Source organism: Aethalodelphis obliquidens, unplaced genomic scaffold (assembly GCF_003676395.1).
Source record: "Aethalodelphis obliquidens isolate GAN/ISIS:26980383/991018 unplaced genomic scaffold, ASM367639v1 scaffold78, whole genome shotgun sequence".
NCBI classification, from domain to species: domain Eukaryota; kingdom Metazoa; phylum Chordata; class Mammalia; order Artiodactyla; family Delphinidae; genus Aethalodelphis; species Aethalodelphis obliquidens.
The window spans coordinates 6,740,158-6,758,789 of NW_020838022.1; the positions used below are offsets into that span (position 1 = coordinate 6,740,158).

At 42.3% G+C, this 18,632-nt stretch overlaps 2 protein-coding genes across 16 annotated transcripts in view; one reads left to right on the forward strand and one right to left on the reverse strand.

The window, feature by feature from the left end:
- The window catches only part of LOC113612531 (protein FAM122B-like), a 63,616-nt gene extending 51,578 nt beyond the window's left edge, over nucleotides 1-12,038 (reverse strand). Inside the window, 2 exon segments of the mRNA XM_027092462.1 lie at nucleotides 5,520-5,598; nucleotides 11,572-12,038. Of these exon segments, the coding sequence (XP_026948263.1) occupies nucleotides 5,520-5,598; nucleotides 11,572-11,681 (189 nt within the window). The 5' untranslated portion in view covers nucleotides 11,682-12,038.
- A 3,194-nt stretch (nucleotides 12,039-15,232) lies between these two features.
- The window catches only part of PABIR2 (PABIR family member 2), an 80,624-nt gene continuing 77,224 nt past the window's right edge, over nucleotides 15,233-18,632 (forward strand). For 3 of the 15 annotated variants that reach the window (XM_027092516.1, XM_027092514.1, XM_027092519.1), the window contains exons 1-2: nucleotides 15,237-16,253; nucleotides 18,401-18,479. In XM_027092516.1, the coding sequence (XP_026948317.1) occupies nucleotides 16,156-16,253; nucleotides 18,401-18,479 (177 nt within the window). In that variant the 5' untranslated portion in view covers nucleotides 15,237-16,155. Of the gene's footprint in view, nucleotides 16,254-18,400; nucleotides 18,480-18,632 lie in introns of all 15 variants that reach the window. The other 12 variants (XM_027092522.1, XM_027092520.1, XM_027092523.1 and 9 more) reach the window with 6 other exon arrangements.

Here is an 18,632-nt window from a genome sequence, read left to right on the forward strand (position 1 = left end):
ACAGCAAAGGGGTAAATCGGGGGGAAGGCATAGTCTCCATAGCCAGAAGAGGGCCTCGGGTTTCTGCTCATCAGAAGTGGGGTGGGGTGATTTCCTGATAGTGGTGAAGAAAACATTTGAGCTTAATTAGAAAATAATTGTGAGATAGCAGATTTTTACAAGGTTTGTAAATATACATCTCTATTTGTGTGTTAAATGGCGCCCGTGATTCTTCAATGCCCTCTATCACTGCAATTTTTTCTAAAACACTGTTCTACCTACATTTTAATACATTAAAAACAGCCTCATTTAAAATTGTTTTAACTGCGGTAAAATATACATAAACATCAGATTTACCATCTTAACCATTTTTAAGTGTACAGTTCAGTAGTGTTAAATAAGTACATTCATATTGTTATGTAACCAATGAAAAGAATCCTTTTCATCTTGCAGAACTGAAACTCTATACCCATTAAACCAACACCGCCACCACCATTCCACTTTCTGTCTCTGGGAATTTGAATACTCTAGATTCCTGCAGTACCAATTTTAAGCACAGTCTAGTATGGGATAGGATCCTTAAACTTGTGGTTAATGATATCATTCAATAACACTTTTCAAGTACAGTTGACCCTTGAACAACATGGGTTTGAACTGCACGAGTCCACTTACACCTGGATTTTTTTCAATAAATATACAGTTGGCCATTTGTATCTGAGGGTTCCCATCCATGGGTTAAAACAACCACAGATTGCAAATTTAATACACAATCTGTGGCTGGTTGAATCTGAGGATTCAAACCCTTGGATATGGAGGGTGGGCTATGGGACTGGAGCATACTCGGATTTTGGTATCATCCGCGGGTCCTAGAACCAATCCCCCGCCAATACCAAGGGACGACTGGATTTTCAAAACAATATTTTTTCAACAGGGATGTTTCTATTTTGCAATGTGGTATATCCGCTAGAAATGAAAACACCTCTATTGTTGATGCTTTGTGAAAAACATTCAAATAGTATAGAAATGCATAAGGTGGAAGTGAAATTCTTCCTATAATTCCATGCTCCAGAGATAACTACTAATAGATTGACACATATCCTTCTCGACATCTGTAAACATATAGAAGATCATGCTATACATGTGATTCTGAACCCTGGGTCTAATTACTAGGTACAAAGGTTAGTGAGGCTGCTCGGGATGGTAGAGTGGAAAGAAGGAAGGAACCTGGGTCTCTGATGACATCCCTGAGCCACTGAATTAACCAACCCTGGAACCTCCTTTCATAAGACTTCTTGTTGTTTGAGATAATAAATGTCCCTTATTGTTTAAGTCACTTCTAACTGAATTTTGTTACTTCTGCCCCAAACATTCTACTTACTATGTCATTTTCCTAGATAACTCAGCCTATCTATACTTAAGGCAACTATGTACCTCCATATGTCTTATAATTATAATGAGGTGATATTTGGAACAAAATAAAAGTATATGCATAATGCTGTTACAGCAAGCTAAACCAATAAGCCTTGAAATTCCCATCATCAAATAAGTTAAAATGACTTCAGTTCTGCCAAACCCAATCCATTGTACAGGATGGTTTATTTTAAATATGCATGATATTAAGCTGAACCTTATGGGAATTAAGAGCCTAGAAATCCTAAGGAAAATTATGCATTTTAAAAAATGTCAGGTACATAGTTTCTCTACATATGTACTATTACTAGCAGAAACACATTTATTGAGCATTTAGTATGTACCAGTGCTGTGCTGAGTGCTTTACACCGATTAATATAATCACAACAAACTTATGAGGCAGATACTATTACATTCCCATTTTACAGATGAGGAAATTAAGGCATAGAAAGGGTTATCTGCCCCCCCCAAATAATCAAGCTCATATGTATGGTGCCATTTATAGGTCCTTTCCTCTCAGTCATTATTTAACCCAATCCAGTCTGGCTTCTCATCCTACCCTTTTCTCCACTGAACTTTCAAGTTCATTAATAAGCTCCATTTTGGTAACTCAGAAGGACACCTTTCAGTCTTTATCATGTTTCACCACTTAACATGATACTCTCTTCTGAGTCTCCTCCCACCTCTCTGACCATTCCATCGTAGTCTTCTTTTGTGGGGTCTCTTCTGAGATTGATTTTTAAATCTGGTGATTTTTAAAGCTTTTTCCTATAGCTTCTTCTCTTCTCCTTTTATACTCTCCCCATAGGTCATTTCATTCATTCCCATAGCTTTAAATAATAATCTATTGATGAGTCCTAAATGTATCTCTAGCCCAGATCTCTATCCCGAGCTTCAAACTAGTATACATAACATCTCCACTTAAAGATCTGAGAACCTCAAACTTAACATGTCCAAAACTAAACTCATCTTCCCTTCTAAATCCACGCTTCTTCCAATGTTCCCTTCTTCTGTGGTACCACTATCCCATCAGTTGCCCAAGCCAGAGAGCTAGTAGTCATCTTTGCCTCCACTGTTTCCCCCTCTCCATCGAATCTATCACCAATTGATTCTACCTTTCAAGTATCTCACGCATCTGCCACCGTTCTCCATGCCCACCGCCATCACATTAGTCCAAGTTACTATCAGCTGTTTGCCAGGGTTACTGCAGTTGCCTATCTGAGCTTCTTGTATCTACTTTTGTCCTCTTCCAATCTATCAATACTTTCCCCCTCTGCAGCCAGGGTAATCTTTTAAAATTGCAAATTTGGGACTTCCCTGGTGGCACAGTTGTTAAGAATCCGTCTGCCAATGCAGGGGACACGGGTTCGAGCCCTGGTCCAGGAAGATCCCACATGCCGCGGAGCAGCTAAGCCCACGTGCCACAAATACTGAGCCCGCGTGCCACAACTACTGAAGCCTGTGCGCCTAGAGCCCGTGCTCTGCAACAAGAGAAGCCACCACAATGAGAAGCCCGTGCACCACAATGAAGAGTAGCCCCCGCTCGCCACAACTAGAGAAAGCCCATGTGAAGCAATGAAGACCCAACACAGCCAAAAATAAATAAGTTAATTAATTAATTAATTTAAAAAACAAAAATGCAAATTTGATCAGGTCAATCACAGACTTAGAATTCTTTAACGGCTTTCCACTGACCTTAGGATAAAGGGCAGAATCTTTTTTTTTTTTTTTGGCCACACTGTGTGGCTTGTGGGATCTTAGTTTCCTGACCAGGGATTGAACCCGGGGCCCCGGAAGTGAAAGTGCCGAGTCCTAACTATTGGACCACCAGGGAATTCCCAAAGTGCAAAATCTTTAAAATGACTTGGAGAGCCCCACAAGATTTTGCACTAGTTTATATCTCCAACCTCACTTCTCACCGCTTCATCTTCCACTCTAGCTAGAATGTACTTCTTTCAAATTCTCTACACACTCTGTTCTCTACACACCACACTCTAGGCCTTCTAACATGCCATTTTTTTAACCTGGAATATTGTCTGTTCCTGTAACCAATATCCCAAACTAGCGAACACCTACACAGCAGTAAGATCTCAACTAGTATGTCATTTCCTCTCTAAATCCCTCAAACTAGGTTAGATCTCCCTGGCAAGTAGATCAGGGCTTAATACATAGTAGGTTCCTAAAAATATTTGTTGACTTGGCTGAGTAGAAAAGAAGACTGGATAGGTATGGAGGGCTTTTTATTTTTAACATCTTTATTGGAGTATAATTGCTTTACAATGGTGTGTTAGTTTCTGCTTTATAACACAGTGAATCAGTTATACATATACATATGTTCCCATATCTCTTCCCTCTTGCATCTCCCTCCCTCCCACCCTCCCTATCCCACCCCTCTAGGTGGTCACAAAGCACTGAGCTGATCTGGTATAGAGGGCTTTGATAGACAAGCAAGTGCTCAGTAAATGTTGAATGAAGGAGTAAATGAGCGGGTGGGTAGAGGAAGAAAGATTTGTTTAATGAACAGTTCTATTTTTTTCCCAATATACTATTAGTACATCTGTGGGAATAATATTGAATATCATTTTATAAAGATGAAAATGTCCAGTTTTAAGATTAGGAGGCAATATTTTAAAATAGGTTCCAAGCTATAACATTTCATTAAAATATGTTCTATAGCTTCCATCATATTAAATCATATAAGAGAAATCTATGAATAACTGTATATCAACAATTTTCTCAGATAATCTAGACAAATTGGACAAATTTCTAAAAACACACAAATTACCAAACTAACTCAAGAGGAACTATAAAATCTCAAAAGACCTGTAAACAAGTAAAGAGATAGAATCTGTTTCCACAACCTCCCAATAAAGAAAAATCTAGGGCCAGATGGCTTCCCTGGTGAATTTTACCAAACATTTAAAGAATCAACACCAATCCTAATAAAACTCTGCCAAAAATATAAGAGGAGGAACATTTCCTAACACATTTTATGAGATCAGCATTACCCTGGTACCAAAGCCAGCAAAGATACTACAAGAAAAGAAAACTACGGCCCAATATCCCTTATGAATACAGGTGGAAAAATCCTCAACAAAATAATAGCAAACCAAATCTAATAGTACATTAAAAGGATTATACACCAAGACCAAGTGGGGTCTATCCCAGGAATTCAAAGGTGGTTCAACATAAGAAAATCAAAGTAGTAATTCATATTAACAGCATAGAGAGGAAAAAACAAATGATCATCTCAATAGATGCAGAAAAAGCATTTGAAACAATTCAACACCCTTTCATGATAAAAATACTCAGCAAGCAGGAGTGGAAAGGAATTTCCCTAACATGATGAAGTGCATTTACCCAAACCTATAGCTAATATCATACTCAACGATGAAAGACTGAAAGCTTTCCACTTATGATCAGGAACAAGACAAGGATGTGTGCTTTTTGAAACAAGAGAGAGGTGGTGGTTGAACAACATTGTGAATGCACCAAATGCCCCTGAATTGTATACTTTAAAATAGTTAACTATGTGCTGTATGAATTTCACCTCAATAAAATGATTCATAGAGTGAATCATTTATTCACTTTGGCTTACTGATGTACAAGCGTATTTCCTATGTTTACAGGATAATTTGTAGATGAGTTCTAATTTAGAGATTGCATTATAACACCATGAAAAACAAACTATATTTTCGATTCAAGATAAATGCGAGATAAAGTCCAACTATAAGCCTGAAAACTACCCTTAGGAGAGCCTGCAAGTTTTCCTCTCAAAATTAGAATGTTCTTTTAAAAATTGAAAGCCAGATGGTTTTATATATAAAAGCAAATCTCAATGTTAAATCCATGTGGGATTTAAAAGTTAATTCTGCTGCAGCTGCAGCAGCTGTACCAATCATAACTGCAGCCAATGTGTTTATTTTTCCTTCAGTAATGTTTAGAGCAATGTTTCTCAAAGTGGGAACTTGTTAGAGATGCAAATTCTCAGGCCCTGCCTGAGACCTCCTGAATCAGAAACTCTGGGGTTGAGGGCCAGTAGTCTGTTCTAACAAGTTTTCCAGGTGCACACTCAAGTTTGAGAACCACTGACTAAGACCAATAGTGCAAGTCTATAAGCATTTTCTTACCAGACAGTGCTGTGCCATACACGATGTACTGTTTCTTCGAGTTCTTAATGTGTCAGATTGGAACACCGGTGTATTGCCACTAAGAAGAAAAGGAAAACATTTGTCATTTAAAATCCATTACAAACATTTTTTAAAGAAATAAGATTTCAAATCCTTAAACAACAATGCCATTGATGTAAATGGCTTCTTTGTGGAGACAGCTGTGCAGATGTAGGAAGTAGAACACACACACACACACACACACACACACACACACAAAGTCTTGGTTGGCTGAACCTAAACAACTGTCCATGTAAGGTAAGGAATTCTCAAGCATGCCACGTTACCTCTAATCATGCTACCAAGAATAAATATAATTTATTGTGGCCTTGGAGAGACATCATTTTCTGTGTAAACTTGTAACCAATTTAAATCTATGACTGAAGCTATTATGTGCTAGTACCAACTCCCTATCGACTCCCAAACTTTCACATGAATGAGAGGGATAGCCAGTAGCAGGGGTCGACAGAACTGAGATTTTCAGATATGTTTCATTTGGCCTACTCAGTGTTAAAAATGTTTTTGAATTAGTTGTGCACACTTGGAACAACTATGGAGATTTCACATAAAGAATCCAGATTGCAGATTTCTGGATTCTACTGAAAATTTGCAAGATTTTGCCACACTGGGCCACATTCCCCCATGGCAACAACGTACTGAAGCTGAGCAGCTGCTGCATGCTGAAGATGGTCCTTGTTTGCCCAGCTTTGAAGGTGCTCACCTGGCGGGCCGCAGCCTGATTTGAGGTTGGGACCCTGAAGAAGTCCTCTTTTCCTTTTTATGTTTTGTTTTTGTTATAACTTAAAAAAATTATTTTATATTGGACTATAGTTGATTTACAATGTTGCGTTAGTTTCAGGTGTACAACAAAGTGATTCAGTTATACATATGTGTGTGTGTATATATATATTCTTTTTCAAATTCTTTTCCCATTTAGGTTATTACAGAATACTGAGCAGAGTTCCCTGTGCTTTACAGTAGTAGGTCTTTGTTGGTTACCTATTTTAAATATAGTCGTGTGTTGTTATAACGTTTTATTTGGAAACTGTTTAAGACAAGAAATTGCAAAAAGAATATAGAGAGTTCTCATGTACCTTTCATCCAGGTTTCCCCAGTGATAATAAGAAAACGTCTTTAACATGTTCTTTTCTGCCACCTATATCCAATCAGGTGCCAGGTCTTTTAGGTTTTACCTCTGTGATCTCTCACGTCCATCTTATTCTTTCCAGGCTCCTTGCCAAAAACCAATTCAAAGCATTTTTACTTTTCCACTGACTCTGCAATAGTCTAATTGGTCGGCTCACCTCTGTTCTTTCCCTGCTGCAATCAGCTTGCTCTCCTGCCCAAAACTTTCAATGACTCTCTTCATCGCCTGCTGAATTCAGTTACATTCTTTCCTATAACTTTCAAAGCCTTCCACAATTTAGCTCCACAGACTTTTGGATTTCATAGACTGGGAAAATTTCAAAACAAAATCTTGGCACAAACATACAGTTGCTACCATTTTCTCTTGCCAAGTAAGGTCATTCTTTAAAAATCTCACCAACTATCAACACCATCATTTCATTCATAAAAGGATATTTTGTTATTTAAAAAAAGCAGGGCTATTATTAAAAATAATAATAATAAAGCAAGACTAACAATCTGAGTAAAATACAGTCCTGCCCAGGAAAGTATGCTGTAACTTTTTAAAATCATGGATTGGTAAAATGTCCCCTAGGATCAGCACTGGTCAGCAGATGAACATTTGGGAGCCAGAGATCCAGACAGAGCTGACCAGCATTCTGGAATACACCTATGCTTTCCTACTTCCAAGCCTGTTCCGTGTCGTTGGAATGCTGTCCAGCTATCTGGCCCCCTTTCTTCCCGTCTGCATCCTGTCAATCTGTTAGGGCCCATCTTAAATACCACCTGTCCAAGAATCTTTCCTGTATCCCTCACCAATTCTGCTGTCACTTCTCACTCCCTTCTCTTAATTACCCTAGCACTTTCTTTCCCTAAGCACATGTCATTCTACCATACGTTGAAGTCTTTTGAGTATTTATTTTCCCTATTAAAAGCTTATTGAGAGGTTCCCTGGTGGCACAGTGGTTAAGAATCCGCCTGCTGATGCAGGGGACACGGGTTCGAGCCCTGGTCCGGAGAGATCCCACATACTGCAGAGCAACTAAACCCGCGAGCCACAACTACTGAGCCCACATGCCACTACTGAAGCCCACACACCTAGAGCCTGTGCTCCGCAACAAGAGAAGACACCGCAATGAGAAGCCCGCACACCGCAACGAAGAGTAGCCCCCGCTGGCCACAACTAGAGAAAGCCTGCACACAGCAATGAAGACCCAACACAGCCAAAAATTAATACATTAAAAAAAATCTTATTGAGCCTAGATATACATCTTTGCAGAATAGTAACTTGCATATAACAGGCAGTAACTCAATATTTTTTGAGAGGATATACGTACAGGTCTAATTTTTACTTCCTTTCCCAGTCATTTTCCCCTATGAGAACAGGAATATATTTTAGCAGTCACTGCTAGGAAGTTGGAGGGAAACTAATGGGTTACATATTTCCACGGTCTTTTGTGTGTGTGGGTAATTCTTTTTTTTAAAATTTTTATTGGGGTATAGTTGATTTACAGTGTTGTATTAGTTTCACATGTACAGCAAAGTGTATCAGTTATACATATACATATACCCACTCTTTAGATTCTTTTCCCATATAGGCCATTACAGAGTATTGAGTAGAGTTCCCTGTGCTACACAGTACGTCCTTATTAGTTATCTATTTTATATATAGTGGTGTGTATATGTCAACCCCAATCTTCCAATTTATCTCTCCCCCCACCCGGGCTAATTCTTAAGGCTGACAATTATATTCTCCCCTAAATTTTCATCTGCCAATTTTATTTAATAAGACTATAACTGAAAAAAAATCATTGAGGCAGCATATATTTCAACTGATATGAGTCACTCAACATGAATTCATAAAATCCTAGGTGATATCTAGAATTAAGTGCTACTTACAATTTGGAAAAAGTGAAAGTAATATAACTAGATAATGTTTAAGTGATCAGTAAGCAGTAATATAACTAGATAATGTTTAAATGATCAGTAAGCAGCTCTGTCTAAACTACAGTATATTTATGCCAGTTATATTCCCAAAGCAATCACTCTTCATGGCCACTATTCTTCTTCCAGGTTTGCACAAGTTTAATAAACCCAATAGTTGGCAAACTTTTTCTGTAAAGAGCCGGACAGTAAATGTTTTGGGCTTGGTGGGCCATACAATCTTGTTGCAACTACTCAACTCTGCCAGTGTAGTGGGAAAGTGGCCCAAGGACAATAAGTAAACAAATGGGTGTGGCTGTGTTCCAATAAAACTTTATTTACAAAACCAATCAGCAGGCTCAATTTGGCCCCCAGGCAGTAGTTTACCTTTCAAACAAAACTGAGGCAGTAACAGTTTAAATGCAGGGTCAGGCTAGCAGTATTTAAAGGGGGAAGGCACTGGCAAAAATCCAAGAATTTAATGTCTAATTCTAATAAGGGCCAGAGAAGTAGAAGAAAAAAAATACTACCTTTAAATAAAGTCACCGACACCGGTATCGAAGTCAGCCAACTAGAGGGGCTAAAGAGTATAAAGAACCAAGAGGTTTAAAACTTTTGACATTGGTATTTTTATTAATACAAGATGAACACAAAACTATGCAGGAACTTCTTAAAAAATAGTGATACTTGTGGGCTTCCCTGGTGGCGCAGTGTTTGAGAGTCCGCCTGCCGATGCAGGGAACACAGGTTCGTGCCCCGGTCCGGGAAGATCCCATATGCCGCAGAGCGGCTGGGCCCGTGAGCCATGGCCGCTGGGCCTGCGCGTCGGGAGCCTGTGCTCCGCAACGGGAGAGGCCACAACAGTGAGAGGCCCGCGTACAGAAAAAAAAAAAAAAGATACTTGTAGTAAAGAGTTGACATTTAAAGAACAAATTCTGCAAATGCTGCTGCAAGAGAGACTGAAAGTCTTTATATACAGGAAACATCAAGCAAAATTGGAAAATTGCTTGAAACAAGTGCAACAATATTTAGTGAGCTGTGATAGAGGCCAGGCAATGAGTATTAGAGGCCCACCTTAAGGAAAGTGGAAAAGTGAGCAGTGGACATATGCAACTGCAAAGAACTGGGGGGAAATGAATTCAACTAAGGCTCAGTGTAATTCTACCCTAAATTTTTTCTTGTTGATTACATGACCTCGGGCATGTGATATACCATTCCTGTGCTACTTCTTTTTGACAGACAAGAGTCCCTGGACTTGGTCTGCTTTGTGGGTTAACTCCTACTAGATAAATATGCAACTGCCCCTAACCTTTCTGTACAAAATTCACTTCCTGCATCAGGATCTTAAGCCATGGAATTCAACACTGTAACCACGCTCTAAGATGATAAAAGCAAAAATTTCACATCCTTTGCAGAACAAAGCAAAGTATGAAGGGATAACTGGGATCACTCTTTGCTTCCAGGACTTTGAGGATCGGGAAAAGGGGCCTGGTCACCCACCTCCCCCCGCCCCAGCACTTAATATATTAGACAGGATCCACACGTTCCTTCAAATATATATCCTCTGTCATCTACGTATTCGCAAATTGTTCTTCATTTCATAAAGCCTTTCAATAAAATGAACATTCTCAAGTGTTTTCTTCTACTAGCAGAGTGTGTCCATAACAGCTCATTTATTCACACAACAGGATTTAGAGTAGAATCCTGAATTTATAGAATATTCTTGTTCTCAGTACAACATGCAGAGCTGCCTCCACCCTTTATTTTTCTATCTGCCTGTTTAAAAAGGTAATGTATTATTTTCTGGTCACTTAGTTTGCTTTTCATTTTGTTACAGCATATTCTCCCTTAACTCAAATAACCAGAAAGCTGCATCTGTTTAGTTAATCAACTTAGATATTGATTAGTAGTGGACAAAGCACTAGCCTAGGAGTTTGGAGACACAGCTTCCTAGTACTGGCTCTACTACTGACTGACATTTTGGAGATTCATGGGCCTGTTTCCCCATACATTAAACAAGGAAGATAGATCTGGTCTCTTGAGTTCCCTTGTAACAGTGAATGCATTTTTCAGACATTTTTACAATACTGAGAAAACCTTATGATACTGGGATGTGAGATCCAAGATCTCACTTTAAAATTCTATTTTAAGAAATAATAAGCTTAAGTCATGCCAGATCTTTGGATATGTGCAGGAAATACAGTTAACCATCAGTGAGTTAAATCTTTTAAATCTTTTTTCATCAGCAGAGCTCTAAAGAGCCTTTTAGACATTTCCTCCCCCCAACTCCTCCTCGAAAATCCCCACACCATTTAAAAAGCACAAATATACTGCATATCAGTCTATGTGCTGTATGTATACCTGTGCTTTATACATACGAGAAAAAATTTTTCACCCACCAAGAACTAACTAGGGGCAATATTGGCCATTGAGAATGCAAAATTTAGGAGATCAATTTTCGGTGATACCTAAACTTTTTGTTCAAATAAAAGCTAGGTGTAAAAAAGGCCCAAGCTTATTTGCTTGACAACTAGTTCCATTCCAACTGTGCTGAAGGTGAAGGTCAGAAGTGACAAAGCAGCGGAGAGAATGACAAAAATCAGTCATTACAGAAGATCTGGAGGCGAGGGTGGGGAGTGCACAGTTTCTTCAAGAGCGGGTAAGAGATGGGGTGAAGCTAGAAAAAGTCGTGCTCCAAACCAAATGGTTGCTGCTTTCCGGTCGCGATGAACTGTCAGAAGAGGACGTTCAGGTTCCTGTGTGAGCTCGCCCTCCGGTCAGCCCGCCCCACCTCCCCCCACCCCCAGACTGAGGGTGGGATCTTCCGGACACCAGGAACACCGGAGATACCCGCAGAACCTCGATGAATAAAGGGGTGGGAATGCTATTGGAAGTCACTTTTTTGCAGCTCTTGCCACCCTCCACCGCCCCCGCTTGCCTCCTCCAGTATCTCAGTCCTGCTCACCCAAGCCCACTGATCAAAGGGACGCTGTTGGATCTTCTCAGAGTGTTGTCTTCTGTGGTGGTTGAACTCGGCAGCACCTCCAAGCCTAGTTCCATTTTCTCCTGTGCCATGTCCGTGCCGAAGCTTAGTTTGGAGCTCTCAAGGTTTTCTGGCTCCCGTTCATATAAGCACAAGTCAAAGTGAGGAGCTGATGTAGGGAGAGAGGAAAAAGGGGGGAAAGAGAAGAAAGGAGGAAGCTCTTAGACGAGTGCGTGCTCACTTTTGCAGCCCTACCATCCCCAACACCGGTGGGCACAAAGTGGGGCAGGACTGGCTCCGACCCGCCTAACTCCCAAGCTCGGGGCACCAACACTGAGATCCTCCACCTCCAAGCCTGTAATGAAAATGAGGAATTTATCTTAATCCGTGAATCCTTCTCCTTTATTTCTCTCAGCCAAGGCAACCCCGGGTAAGCCTCTCCGGCCAAAACAAAATCTACAACCTGCAGCCCTGGATAATCATTTGGGCACCGCCCCTCCGCGCATGCGTTCTGGGTCCGGCCCGCTGACGCCTGTTTACCACGCAAGCAATGAGCATTATCGCAGGCGCCTGTGTCATTCTTGCTGGGGGCGCACAGGCAGTGAGGGAGCCGCCTTTCCCCCCCAAACCCGGTTCTCCCTTCGCTCTCCCTAGTGCAGACTCACCTTGGTTGTTCTTCCGCTCCTGTGTTAACCCTGGCGTGGTTTCGTTAACCATTATTTAGGAAAGAAAGAATGGAATAAGGTGTATGGGAGCGCCATCCTTTCTGCCTTAAGTCTAATACCCTGTTTTCTCAGTTTTGGTTAGCCCAGTGTCCCCTTATGACTGAGGCCAACAAGCTTGTAATCTCCCAGGACGAATTTTTCCATCCTGTTAAGACACCCTACACCTTTGCAATTAAAAAAACACTGAAGCCTGGGGGTGTGGGCGGGGACACTTTTAAGTGCTTAGAGACCACCCACTCCCAAAGGGTCCTGGTAAGGCGCTAACACAATTGAACCAATCGCACAAACAAATCATTGTTTTCCGTGTGTGTGTGTTTTACCATAATCATACAGTATATTTTTACAATGAATAAAACCTAGCTGCTCGAAGCTATTCATCTAAGAAAAAAATTGGGGTTAAAGCAGGGAGGCTTATTTTCTTAAAGCAAATATCTCAGAATTTAGTATACATCCCAGTGTTTCCATTTAACAATGCTATCATGGCTCGAAACATTCTAAGAACTGCTCTTTTAGAATTTTTCACCACCAGTTAATGAGCCACACTGAGTAGTGAAATCTTAACTCCATGCTAATAATTTTGAAAAACCACACATTTTAGGAACCATATAGAGAACTGGGAGAGAAGGCAAGTGAAACGAGTGAAATGGGAGTTATTAAAATAGTCATAAGGTGGTATAGCACTTTACAGTTTTAAAAAAATGTTTTCACATACTTATCTCAATTGGTTCAATCATTAACCTTGCTCAGCTAATCAGTGGTGAATTTAAAATAATGGGATTATCTTGAGACAGTTCATGACAAGTTCATGTATAACATGAAGTATCATAATCATTCTTCATTCATTCTGAGAATAGACTAAGAAAAGTGTAGTTACATTGGGCAGAATTAGGTTACCTAAACCCCAGACATGAGGACGATTTGGAGTCTCCATTCCTGATATAAGACAGGTTAACAATAGCTACCATTTGGGGGGCACTTATTATGTGCCAGGTACTGTCCTAAGCACTTGAAATATGTGATCGCATTTAATGCTTACAGTAACTCTGTGAGTTAGGCGCCATCACAATGCCCATTTTTCAAAGGAGGAAACCGAAGCTGGGAGGGGTTACTCAAATTACAACTACTAAGTGGCAAAGCCAAGATTCCTCTGCCCTTCTATTTAAGTGAAAAGACAGACCAGGCGCCTCTGGATATTTCTCTGGATACTATTTTTATACCCATAAGTACTCGACAAATACTTATTAGATTATTTTATGAATAAATACAGGTTTAAATAACCTGTCCTTCACAGCTATCCTGTAAAGTAAGTAAATCATTTCTATTTTATAGTTGATAAAATTCCAGAGAGATTAATGGCACATAACTAGGTAGCAGTAGAATCTGGGCTGGTACCAAGATTCCTGAAAGCCACTGCTGAAGTTCCCAGGGTAAGCTGGAAAGTTTATGAAAGATGGCAGCTAAAGCTTAGTAAAGTCAGGGTGACTGCAGAAGGCAATGGTTAAATACAGAACAGAGGGTCAAAACCAAACTGTTTGAATAAGAGATAAATATGGAGTACATCAGAGAACAGGTAGCTCTTACCTCCACTCTACTGCTTATTTTACTTTTCAAAGAGTTTATTACTATTCTTGGCAGGTAATAAGGTTTAATGGATATATTCTGAATGAATAGACCAATCAAATCTCATCATGTCTAAACATTACTGATATCTAAACACAGAGCTTGTGTTTCTAATCCAGCTGGCAGGAAAATATAGGCAATTTAAAGGAAACTATCTAAAAGTGGTTTAAAAACTCTATTATGGTCAGAACACATAAATATTGAGGATTAAAATGACGATTAGGCTTGGCAAGTTTTAATATGGTACAACTGAGTTGAAGAAGCAGGTAAAACTATTTTTGCAAAAGATGAATTTTTTTTATTTTAAATTTCCTGGTTATTAAGTTTCCTGTATTTTCTAGGTATGTATGATTAACACAACACAGAGGCCATCTCTCTCCCAGGGTCATTCAAGTGGTGAGGATTAAATGAGTTAATATTTCTAAAGCTCTCAGAATGCTGCCTAGCACACAGTAACTGCTACGCAGGTGTTCAATAAAATAAGTAATTCCAGGGCTTCTCTGGTGGCGCAGTGGTTGGGAGTCCGCCTGCCGATGCAGGGAACGCGGGTTCGTGCCCCGAACGAACGCGGGTTCGTGCCCGTCCGGGAGGATCCCTCATGCCGCCAGCGGCTGGGCCCGTGAGCCATGGCCGCTGGGGCCTGCGCGTCCGGAGCCTGTGCTCCGCAACGGGAGAGGCCGCAGAGGTCAGAGGGCCGCGTACCGCAAAAAAAAAAAAAAAAAAAAAAAGTAATTCCAGGTCTCACACAAGAATTCTGGTTCTGCTACTTGTTCGTCAGGACTTTACCTAATATCATTGAAGCGAAAGGTGCTTGTATAATGGAGACGAGTGTTTCTCACTAACTATATGAACTCTCACTAGATTCACTTTATTTTTACCCCATTGCTTTTGTTTATTCACTTCCCTTTGCATCCCTAGTGCATCCAAATGGATGATCTGAAAAATAAATCTGCCCCTCCAGACAGAGACCAACAAAGTCGAGGGATTTAAGAAACGAGCGAGGATCACAGAAGTCAGAGCATACGAATTGGGAGCGAAAAAACGTGGAAACCACGTGTTTCTTTTTCCCATGAATACTGGCCCAAAATCCTCCAGAAAGATGATGCTCCAGTATCTCCAAACGATTGGTCCTTTTCAAAATCGGGCGCCAGGGTCCCCGGGCCAATGCACTCAAAAAAGGCTCCGGGCTCCCTGGAAACGCTCCTCCCCTTTGGAGGAAGTTTGCCGGGCGGGGCTCCCACGCATGCTCCGTGCCCGCGGGCCCATTGGCGCGGCCGCTGGGCGCGTGCGCAGGACCCGATGGGTCCCCGGACGCGGAAGACCTGGCACGGCGGAGGTTCCCGCTTCTGAGGCGTGAGAGGCGGCAGGTTGTAGAATTTGGTCTTGGCCCCGAGGGGTTCCCCCGGGCCATTAGAACCCAAGACAGGAGAAGGAGGCACCGCGGCGGCGGCTGGTCGAACCCCCCACCTGTCCTCCAGGCAGGGAGGGGGGGCGAGGAGAGGAGAAGCACCGATCGCAGGGCTGAGGAGCCTCCGGACCGGGTCCCGGAGCATGGGGGACTGGACCGGGTCCCCGAGCATGGGGAGCTGGAGTCTCCGAGGCTGCCTGGCCGGGCCCTGCCCGACTGTCAGCTCCTCGGTGCTAGTGCTGCCCGGGCAGCTGGGGTGTCTGTAGCCCGGCCCCGCTTGAGGTCGTTGGCCAAAAGATAGCAGCATGAGTGCCGCCGCTGCCTAGTTTCCCCCCCGTCCTTCTCTGCTCCCTCCTTTCTCTCTCCTCTTCCCCATACTTCGTCCTTCTTCTTTCACTCCCCCCGCTCCTCTTTTCCCTCCACCCTACCCTCCTCCTTTCCCCCGTCTTCTTTTCCCCCTTCTGTCCTCCTCCTTGTACCCTCTTTGTCTTCCTGCTTTTCCATCTACCTTTTTCCCTCCCTCTTGCTCTTTTACCTCCTCCTTCCATCCCTCTCCTTACTCGTTCCTCTTCCTTTATCCTGTCACCGTCCACCACGACCTCTCCGTCCTCCTCCCCTCCCTCATCCTCATCCTCCTTCCCTCCTCCTCCTCTCCTGCTTTTCTCCGCCCCCGCCCCCAAGCCTCCGCCCCTTAGCCCCCGCCCCCAACTGCCAGTCCCCAGCAGCTCAGTCCTGCAGTGAGAGTCTTGGGAGTCCATAGCTAAGCACCAGGAGCTGAGCACTGTCCGCCGTGCCTGCCTGCAAGTCTCCGACATGGCTCAGGAGAAAATGGAGCTGGACTTGGAGTCTGACACATCTGATGGGGTCACCCTGAGGAGAGCCAACAGCGCTCCCCTGATCCAAGGGCTCAGGTGAGCACGGTTGGGGAGGATGGAGTGCAGGGTTCAGGGGCTCCTCGACCCCCTGCAAGCAGTCTTCCTTCCCTCAAGTGAGAGTTGGAGCTCATTTGGGTCCTCCATGCTGAGGGGGTGGGGACTTGTTTGCTTGACAGTAACTTGGGTCCCAAGGTGGAGTGAAAGTTTGACCCCAAACTTGGGGGCCCTCTCTACCTGGGGCTCTGTTGGCCCACTGTAAAAGAAACTACAAGAAGCTTCTGGCTCTTCTAACAAGTTGCTTGCCCTGCCTAATTTACACCACTGAATGTCAGACTGAAGACCCTGGAACTAGGATTGCAACTTGACACCTGCGTCTAAGAGTTGCTATTTCTAAGCTTAGTTTAGGAACCCTGGCATTAACACAGGTTTACTTCAATAAATCACAGTTTATCTAATAACTTGTAATTAAATGGCATATTCATGTCCTATTAAGTGATTGGGATTTGTCATAATGTTTCCAGATCCTAGAACTGCCTGAAACGCATTCTGGTCAATAAAAAAAGAAGGGTGGCATGTCAGTGAAAGCACAGGTTTTGGAAAATAATCGAAAGAATTGACCCTTGAATTTTAGCGTAAGGTCTTGTGTTTTCATGTGATTTAAGTCACCAGAGGGTCTATTTTAAGGTAGACTCTTGTGATAGTGAAGGTTAGGTTGGCAGACGTCTTGAGCCTATTACATTTCACTTTTTGTAAGTGGGCAATTCATCTTAGAGCCAATTTGTGAGACCCTGTAGAAATGGAATGACTCCAAAAAAAAGGGGATGGGAGTAGAATTAGCCAAAAACACTAATCAGGCACAGTGAAGGCGAAGGAAGAGGTAATCCTTGTCTGTCAAACTGATTATAATATCTTTATTTTAGGGAAAAAGCAGATTCACCTTTTTTTTATATTTCAAAACTGAGGGAATGGTGGAGTGACTCTTTGCTTTTCTAATGCTGTCCTCAGCTCTACATTTATTTTTGACACTATAGGAATAAACTGGTCTTTTCTGGTTGTCTTTTTGAATCTCATAAGCCAGCAATTGCTGGGGACTGGGGTGAGCCTGTTGACCTGCATTTAGACTGTTGTAGAAATAACATGCTGGGTTTTTTTGAATCATGATTTAAGTAATTATTTGAAAGGTAGCATGATGCGACAGAAGAAGGAGTGAGGCGACCAGGCCTAGTCCCAGTTTTCTCCCTAACTGGCTGTGATCAGGAATGAGTCACTTAGCCTTGTTGAGTCTCTGTTTTCTCATTTAAAATTTCAGAGAGCTGGATTAGGTGATCTCCACGGTCCCTTGAAGCCCAATCCAGTTCAGCCCTGAAAATCCTTCTTGACCTCTTGTCCTGGGCATGGCACTCTGCTAGGGACTGCAGGGATGACCAAAACACCTCTACCAAGGGGTTTAAACCACATGCACACTTTCCTTTAATAAAAAAGTCGGTGTCTCAAGAAACATCTGATTTCCCATTGTGCTCCCACCCAATGCAAAGGAGGGAATGATCGCATTAGGTTTGTGGAATGAAGAGGGGCTTTGTGGAGGGTCTGGCATTTTCGATGGGTGTTGAAGGAGAGGAAGGGTTTGGACAGATGGTGGTGGGAGGGAAGGCATTTGAGGCAGAAGGGGCAACAGTAGCAAGATTGCAGGTGTGCTGATGTAGTTGGACAGCAGGGTTCCAAAGTAGAACACATGTTTAGGGCAATAGTGGGAGATGTGCTGATAGGGCTCCCACTGGACATCAGGGCTCCCCAGCCCTTTTCAAGTCACAGCACATGTAGAAAGCAGTAACAGTTGCGGGTAGGTCCTCTGGGGTAAACAGATGAGGCTGCCAGTGTCTGGTGGTAACCGGTCTGGGGGCGTGAGTTCTGCCCAGAAGGAGCTGGAGACAACCAGTCTGGAGCTCCGCCCCATACCTCTCCTAGCCGGCCCCCAAGCCGGAGGAGATCAGTATCAGCCAACCTGTAATCCACAGCACACCACTCCGGAAGCTCTGAAGAGGAGGAGGACGGTGAGAAAGTGCTACATTGTATGAAATGAGGAGCCCTTGTCGATTTCACTGTTAACCAGAGAGCTGGCGTTAATACAGTCGAAGGATATCTTATATGAGAAGACATTAATCATTTTATCTTTTATTTTTCAGTGACCTTTCCCAGGTTTTTCAACCTTACATGTTTAGAACTCGGAGGAATAGTACAACCATCATGAGCCGTCACAGCTTGGTAAGTATAGGAGTAAGTATCATCAGTAGTTGGGATCGGGGGAAGCACTTGCAAATGTAGTTCTTTCTTGAGATGATGTGCTCTGCACCATTGCTTACAAAAGAAACAAATGATATTACCTGTCTTGTTTACTGCTTATGCTATGGCTATTTT